The sequence below is a fragment of the Sinocyclocheilus grahami genome, unplaced genomic scaffold (genome assembly GCF_001515645.1).
Source record: "Sinocyclocheilus grahami isolate Dianchi unplaced genomic scaffold, SAMN03320097.WGS_v1.1 scaffold215.1, whole genome shotgun sequence".
Classification (NCBI taxonomy): Eukaryota; Metazoa; Chordata; class Actinopteri; order Cypriniformes; family Cyprinidae; genus Sinocyclocheilus; species Sinocyclocheilus grahami.
The window spans coordinates 1,510,507-1,519,077 of record NW_015505394.1 but is presented as its reverse complement, the minus strand read 5'-3'; the positions used below and the strand labels follow the sequence as shown (position 1 = coordinate 1,519,077).

The 8,571-nt window shown below is 38.7% G+C and overlaps 1 protein-coding gene across 1 annotated transcript in view; it reads right to left on the bottom strand.

The window, feature by feature from the left end:
- Positions 1-744: 744 nt before the first annotated feature.
- Positions 745-8,571, bottom strand: part of LOC107596159 (ephrin-B1-like) — a 39,822-nt gene continuing 31,995 nt past the window's right edge. Inside the window, exons 3-5 of the mRNA XM_016286827.1 lie at positions 5,310-5,402; positions 4,781-4,930; positions 745-3,040 (exon numbers count right to left, since the gene is read on the bottom strand). Of these exons, the coding sequence (XP_016142313.1) occupies positions 2,655-3,040; positions 4,781-4,930; positions 5,310-5,402 (629 nt within the window). The 3' untranslated portion in view covers positions 745-2,654. The remainder of the gene's footprint in view (positions 3,041-4,780; positions 4,931-5,309; positions 5,403-8,571) is intronic.

Here is an 8,571-nt window from a genome sequence, read left to right as displayed (position 1 = left end):
GATTATTTTTTCATCTTATTGTTAGGGTACAGACAAACGTCAAAGGAAGTGTATGCCTTACAGCTGTTAAGAGTGCCGCAAACCTAATATGCAAGCTAAGCTGCAAAAAGCCTGAAGCAAAAGACAGTCAGTCACTGAATAAGATCCCACTACAGCAGCGCTGATCCATAAAACTACGCTAAAAAATAAAACAGTATTTTTTTTCTTTTTCCAGTAAAATATCTAAATATTTAGGACTGAATTCAGTTGTTTTGTGAGCATAAACCTCACCAAAACCTGTTAGATTTCTCTGAAATAAACACTACATACATGTACTGTCATTTTGCTTTCAGAGCAACCTTTTTGTTGTCAGGATATTTGTACTGGAAAACAAAATGAATAAGAAAATGATTTTGTTACAGTGTGATACCACAACTGATCCACTTTAATAAGCTGACTGGTGCGGCCAGTGCACCTATGTGCATTTCTATGGGTAAAAACAAAGCCATGAATTTCAAAAAGTGCTCTTCTAATGTCAATCCTAAAGAACTGAACTGCCATAAACAGCTCAGAAAAACATACATAAATATTCAGTTTAGTTGCACAAGCAGTTGCTGGTTTAGTTTTGTTGGTGCTTGCCCTGTATCTTTTGGTGTTTATATATATGTATATATATGGTGTGCTATAAGAATGACTGGTGGGTCAGTTAGTAATTGTGTGTGTGTGAGTTTAGGCATTTCTTGAGTAATAACTCTCTCTCTCTCCTCTTTTCCTCCTCCATGAACCCCGTCATGGAATATTTGACCTGGTTCCATCACAGCATTTGTAAAAATGAAAAAAAGAAAGAAAAAAAAATACCACCATCCGCTTGTGAAAAAGGGAGGATAAAATGTGTATCAGTGTGTGTGTGTATGTAAAGGGACTTGTATGTCTTTTGCTGCTTTAGGCTGACCTTTTAAAACCCGTTGTACAGGGACCTCTAAGTCTCCTTAATCAAAAACCAACCGAAAAAAAAAAGTAAAATAAAAAGAGAAAACCATGAGACAGGAAACATTTTACTTACAAAATGTCTTTTTCCAAAAAAGACTATTTACAAAAGCTTTTGCATTTTCAAAAATCCTAATTATATTTTCATTAACAGGGTCTCTAATAAAATGGAACTTTTATATTCAAAATTTTTTCCCAACATACATTATTTACATAATCTCGGGCCTTAGAAACTAAATTAAGAAGAAACAACAATAAACAACAACAGCAGTAAACCCTAATCAAAATATTATTTAAAAATCTATTTTATGAGAAAGCTAGAGAGAAATATTGGGTTTCCTTTGATTGGCTGCGCTGGAGGCCAGATGCAATGCTGCTAATTTTAAATTAGCATAGGCATAAACACACCTGCCGCCACTGTTGGCTGTTTATCATTTCCCGTGCAGTACATATAAAAATAGATCTAGCACTAGATTTTCCAGGATGATATGGTGAGCTTGTTTTGATTCTCTGATTCGTGGATTTTTGCTGTGTGTGTTTGTTTGCAAACAGGGATAATTTATGAGCATATCTGAGAGGAGGGAGAGGTGAAGGCATAATTTCATGTGTTCTGTATGTCGATGGATTTTTGGCTTCTGCATGGGACCTACATACTGTAAAAGTCCATGTCTACATCCAAACAGATGACAAAAAAAACATGTTAGTGGACAAAATTATGCAAAGATACGCGTTAGCATGTTTGTGACTGAAAAGAGGTCATAGGCTCATGGTGTAGAGGCAAATCCCTAAAGATGTTTTTGACCTACAAACCTTTGGGAGACAGAATAAGAAAAAAATAATAATGACAAGATACAACTATTACTCAGCACTTCAGGCATCACTGACAACAGATAACAAATAACTACATGTGTTTTTCGGCTGAGAGGAGAGAGAATTTCAACTGAAACAATTCTCAAATGAACAAAAAGCAGACTAGGAGTTCTGGAAGGTCTGACACTGGTGTTTACATATTAAATTCCCTATTTCACTCACTCGCTTTTCCACCGAGAAGCTGTTTGTTACTGACCTGTGAACACCAAAGTGTGTATGAGTACGAGTGTGTGTTTTTGTTAAATTGCCTCTACAGCATGTAAAATGAATGAGTGTCTGGAGAGACGCAAGGAAATGAGAGGACATATTGAGTGTGTGAGGAAGAGAGAGGCATTCGTAACAGTGTTTAAGACATTTTCTTTGAGCGAGACACTGCGAAAGCTGCAAGAATCAAGTTGATACTGATAAAAACGAAACACTGTGATGGATGAAAAACTAAGCGAGGAGTCGTAATGGTACAAAAAACACAAATGAGAGCATCCTGCTTTGTGATGTCACTCTAGCGGCCCTCTGTGATTGGTTGTCGGCTGTTCTTCAGCAGTGAAGTCTGTGCCTGAGTGCCACGCAATTTGGAGAGGCTTTCTGCCGTTTCACACACATCGAGAGCGACAGGCACACACACGTACACACAGTGTAGTGTTCGGAAAAGGGACGGAGGGAAGGAAATCTGAGAGGAATATCATCCACATAGTCTTAGTCATTCCTCTTTTCCACTTCTCCCTCTCGCACACGGAGCAGACGGGGTTAGGTAATAAAAAAAAGATTCAGGATACCTTACAAAAACAAGTTCTTATTGCGGTTGCTTCGCTCTTGTTCTCTTAGACTTTGTAGTAGATATTGGCGGGGCTCTGGGGTGGCATTTCCTGCACTATGTAGACGGGGTGCCCATAGTCTCCGCTCACTTTTTCATAGTGCGGACAGTAGTTATTCTCTGATGTCCGCAGGGGGATGATGATGTCACTCGGTTCTGAGCCGGCCTGGGCGGCTCCTTTGGGTGTGGCCAGAGTGCTGAGTGACAGGGCAGTTCCGCCCCTAGGCTGCGAGTGTTTGCGGGTTCTCTTGCGAAGCTTGAGGAGCAAGACGATGAGGATGATGATGATGAGGAGGAAGATGACGCAGCCGGCTCCGATGGCAGCGAAGAGAGCCGGTTTAGAGCCGAAAATACCTTCCACCGAACCGGGACTGTCATCCTGGTTTCTCGTGTCTGAAAGGAAAAAAAGGACAACATTATGAGCGACGCACACTCGTTTTCTTTTCCATTGTGAACTATCAGTAAGAATGAGGTTAGCAACACATACTCTCATTATCAGTGTTTAGAGTCGCTCTCTGTTTTCTGAGGCAAAGATAACTGACAATGGCTATAGAAACAAACCTCTGAGTTTGTTAGCGTTGGCACTGAGCTACTTTTAAAGTAAATAAAACTGTTGCTGCGTTTATTGTTGCACTGCCAGCTGAAATAGCTACCGATGACTCCTGCAGCTAAATAGGCATTATGAATACACATTTTAGCTTGACATTAAAATCCATGTTGTCAAGTACATTTAACGGCAGTATGAAGCTAAACAACACACACCCAGATTGAAATAATCCTTTCAAACAGTAGTCCAGCAATGAACAATACTACTAGCAATGCAAAGTTATAGCCGTGTTTATCAATGGCATATACTAAATTTAAGTCATCCAATAGTTGATTAGTGAGGTTGACTACCATTCAAAAGTTTAGGGGTCGGTAAGATTTTTTTAAATGGTTTTAAAAGAAGTTTCTTATGCTCATCAAAACTGCATTTTAAAATGTTATTGATTCCTGCTATGGCAAAATTTTCAGCAGCCATTTACCCAGTCTTTAGTGTCACATGATCCCTCAGAAATCATGCTAATATACTGATTTGGTTCTCAAGAAACATTTCTTGCAATCATCAATGTTGAAAACAGTTGTGAAAACAAATTTAAAAAGAGATATCACTGACCCCAAACTTTGGAATGGTAGTGTAGTTCATATTTCAAAATTTTTTATTTTGAAACTTTACTTTTGATGCATGTATTTCAATGGTGGTGCTTTAGCATGCTGACAGAGCTTGTACGGTAAAACACAAAAAAAAGTTACAACTTTAAATTCATTGTTTTAAAGCAGCATATTTTTGTGTTGTGTGTCCCATCACAAGTGTTTTTAAGACAGTTGGTCTTAAGTTAAAATAGTCGCAATGAAATAGAAGTAGCAACAAATACTCTTCCATATTGTGGTGTACATCCAAGTAAAAACAGATTATCAAAAAAGAAAAAATATAGGGCAGGAACTTGGTTTTATCCACCAATTGTTGATTGGATGGAGGCAGATCTGAATGTGAGCTTGAGGTCGATTGCAAGAAAGTGGCAGGGTTTAAGCAGACCAAATAATTAAAGAATGTCCAAATGGAATCAGGTGATGCTGAACCTAGCTTAATTATACCAATTAGTCGACTAGTCGTTCATATAACCCACCGACTAGCTGGTTTTGAGAAGATGCAATAGCAGTTAATGTCAGAGTCTAATGTGTCCTCTCAGAGCAGAAGAATCTGACCTCATGAATCTGTGCAGTGTGATCACTGCAGAGATGGAGTGCGAGTCGCTCTGTTCTTTCTTAATGATTCTGTCTCCCTGTTTCTCTCTTTCTTTCTCTCCTAATGAAGTTTAGACCTCCTGTAGGTTAATGGCTGCAAGGACGTGATAAAGACATGCTACATTAACTCCTGTCTCTCTCTTGCACACACGCAGCTGCCTGAGGGAGGCAGTAGCTCTGCATTGCTGCATTTCATACGCTGGCATTCTTAGTGAAATTTACTGTGGTACATCTTCGCTGCTGAACTCAGATCAGTTTGTCCTCTAACTATCCAATGTCATTTATAGGAAAACACCATCATCATCCCGAACCAGCTGGTGTAAACACAGATGATTTGTGTTTCCTCACCTCTGCCGGGCATTATGGATCCGTTCCCATCTGCGTCTCTGCTTCGGTCTCGGTCTATCTTGCGGGAAGGGCTAGTTGTGGGGTCCTTGATCTCATTGTCCCGGTCCCGGTCTGGGAGGTCCGTTAAATCTGGATCTGGTGCATTTGGATCTGTAACATACAATCACATACATAACAAATTAGGAACAAAAAACATTCAAGGAAATTAATTTCAGTACAGCATATGTTTGAATGTATCCATTTAGATTTTGGTGTCAGGATCCTTTTATGTCTAACTAACCTGTTTCTGCTTATGAGTCAGAGTACAAAATCTAAGGGCAGAAACTATGTGTATTCTGTGTAAATGTAAATGAAGAAGTGTGTGAACGATATGAAGTAATGCTAACTTGGATCATGTTTAACTGCAATCTAAGTGGCAGTTAATGAGTCAGCTGACTTAATCATCCACCAAATGGGGCTTAAATGACTTTACCTTTGGACATGCTGAAGATAAAGAAGGTGTGTGTGTGGGTGTGTGTGTGTAACTCACCTTGGCCCACTTTCATGATGATCTTCATGGATCTCGTGCTACAAACCCCACCTTCTCTGTTTTCCAACCCTTCCTGTGTTCCATTAGAAGTTGCTGGAGAGAGAGAGAGAGAGAAAAAAAGAGAGGGGTTTTGTGATTGTCGTGGTGAATTAGGTTTAGATTTATAAGACTTTTGATTGGAGTTCTTGCTGTAAACCAAAGCAGGAAAAGGAAATCCTAATTTACCTCTATAAATCACACACGCAAAACACAAGCACATGCTTAATAAATCAGACATTGCAACCTAATACTACCTTAGAAACATCCAAAAACAAACTAATGTTTGTGTGTGTGTGTGTGTGTGTGTGTGTCTCAGAATATGGACAAGATGAAAAAAGCTCCAGTGTATTCTCCTGTTACTAGTCCCTATGATAGTAATCTGATCCCATGAGAATGCACAGACACACACGCACACACCACCATGCTATTAGAAAAGCCATGTGTATGAATTTTCTTGCGTAGGCCCAGGAGCCTCAATGTTTCCTGCAGAATAATCCCTGTGCGTTTGAGTGATCGGAGACACAGACAGACCTAAAAATATGCCACAATGTGCTAAGGGCCATGTTGCCAAGACATAGGTGTGAGAAAGTGAGTTTGCTCTGAATAGGAGACGCACACACATATATGTATATATATATAAAACACACAAACACACACTCCCATTATCTAGTTAAATTAACCGATATTGTCACAGCGGGTGATCCACCTTCATTCAATTTAACCCCCAATTACACTCACACAAGTTCACACATACATGTTTGTGCTCATTTAGAGGTGTGAGTGAGAAGTGCTAAGAGTGTGTATGTGTAAGCACTAATGAGGAACTATAGTACAGGTAAGATAAGAAAATATACTTTTTCACAAAAACACACACGTTCATGGCCATCACACAGACTACGATGAGTCCTCACTAGATTTGACTTTTTTTCTAGAACTTTCAAACACTTTATTTTAATTTGGAAGTTTTTCCTGTTGTCTTGCTAATCAAAGACTAAAGGTGCGTCCCATTTAGCACACTAATGCATTTTCGTACAAGCATGACATGAGGCGTAGCGCACTGGGAGTACTTGTTTTGCATGCTTAAAAACAGCATTAGGTCTCCAGACTGCAACTAAAATCGTCAAAAATGAAAAAATTCGGGCAATTTTAAATATAGTTTGTAATTGTATCAGTCAAAAATTCCATTTTGTGTCAGTCAAAACGTACAAAAACATACATCTGAGCGAGCTGTGATATTGGTTCTGCAAACGAATGACTAATACACTGGTTGGTTTTAATGACTAAGTGATAACAGATCTTAAACTTGCTTGTAAGCAGACTAAATCTGAATCGCTGGTTCTGAGTGAATCGTTCAGAGCCATTACAGATATTGCAACTGACTCCCACACTAAACTGTTAATCATTTTCCAGTTCAGTCTGATTTGAAATGAACCATTAATTCAATATTTTTCATAACAGAGTTTTATAGATATTGGAACCATTATCAACACAATATTTGACAATTTTTTTTCAAATAGGCAGAACTATTCTTAGGAAACAGTCTAGCATTTATATGGAGCAAACACAATAAGGGTCACTTCAATGACAGCATCAATATGACAGATTCTGCAATTTGGCAGCTAAACAGATCATTTGGCTCTTAAAAATTTAAATATTCCCTAAAAATATTTGGCTCCCTTTTTTTTTTTTTGTCTGGAGCCCAGCAAAAATTATACAATGCTGGTTTTTCCTTTCATTTTAACATTACCATCACTTGAAGAGGAAAGTCTTTTCTTTCTTCTAGTTATCATTGATTTGACAAGTACTGGCTTTATGAAACTTTATAGCGGCTGAATGAATCTGAGCTCAGAAAGAGAGACTCCAGTGATGGAGAAAGGCCAGGGCACTGTGCTTGTGAATGGCCCTTTGTGGGCGTGTATGGGGGAGGGGTGATGTGTGTGGTTGCTAGGAGCTGCTATGATGTCATGCAGATTGAGATGTATGGCAGTAGGCAGAGTGCCAGCCTCCTTACGGTAGCGCCATGCCAACCTGTCACCGTGCCAACCATGGAATAGCATCACACGGTGCTGCTCAACAGACAAACACACACACCCCATCCTGACTCCAGCACACAATCACTCCAGGCTAAAACACAACTCACATTCCAGACAGACAGGGTAATCCTACCCTGTGTACTGTTAGCAAGGATGGATTTGCTATGAAGCATTTTTGCGGCCACATTCTGTTGTCACTACATCACTGCTGGATTTTAACTGGTCAGAACATTTCGGTCTTAATAGTTTCCTGCCCATGTGCAGAAAAAAAAGAAGGAAATTTGCTTTATGGATGGAATTAGACTCTTTATTTCTAGTCAGACTCATGTCGAACTAAATTCCAAGAAGAGCAAAATCATTACAGAGAACAAAGCAGGTACTTCTAAAAGTATATACCATAAACACACAAACACACAAATCCCCAATGACCACGCTGGGAGATTAACATGATTTAGATTTAAAACAAGGTGTAAACACACATTAGAAAAATGTGAAGGGGCTGGGGATTTACCATCTGCCTCTAGTTGTGTGTGTGTGTGTGTGTGTGTGACATGGATCACTGGACTGATGGAATTCAACACTTCTATCATTTAACCACTCACTCCTTTCTTGCAGTTTGTTTCTTTTTTCTCCATTCTTCCTGTTTGTTTTTGTTTGATTATTTGTGTTTATTTATTCCCCCTTTTCCCCTTTCTTTGCTTCTTCCTTTGAATTTCTTAGTTTTCTTCCTTTCTTTCTTACTTTCTTCTCTTTTTTGGCTATATTTCTGTTTCTTTCCTCTACTTTTTCTTCTCTTTCTTCATTTTTCTTGAGTTTCTTTCCATCCTTCCTTTATTTTATCATTCCTTCATTGTTTCTTTCTTCACATTTCTTTGTTTCCTCCTTTTCGCTTTCTTTGTTTCCTTCTGTCTTTCTGTCCTTTCTTGCAGTTTGTTTCTTTTTTCTCCATTCTTCCTGTTTGTTTTTGTTTGATTATTTCTTTCTGTTTATTTATTCCCCCTTTTCCCCTTTCTTTGCTTCTTCCTTTGAATTTCTTGGTTTTCTTCCTTTCTTTCTTACTTTCTTCTCTTTTTTGGCTATATTTCTGTTTCTTTCCTCTACTTTTTCTTCTCTTTCTTCATTTTTCTTGAGTTTCTTTCCATCCTTCCTTCCTTTATTTTATCATTCCTTCATTGTTTCTTTCTTCACAT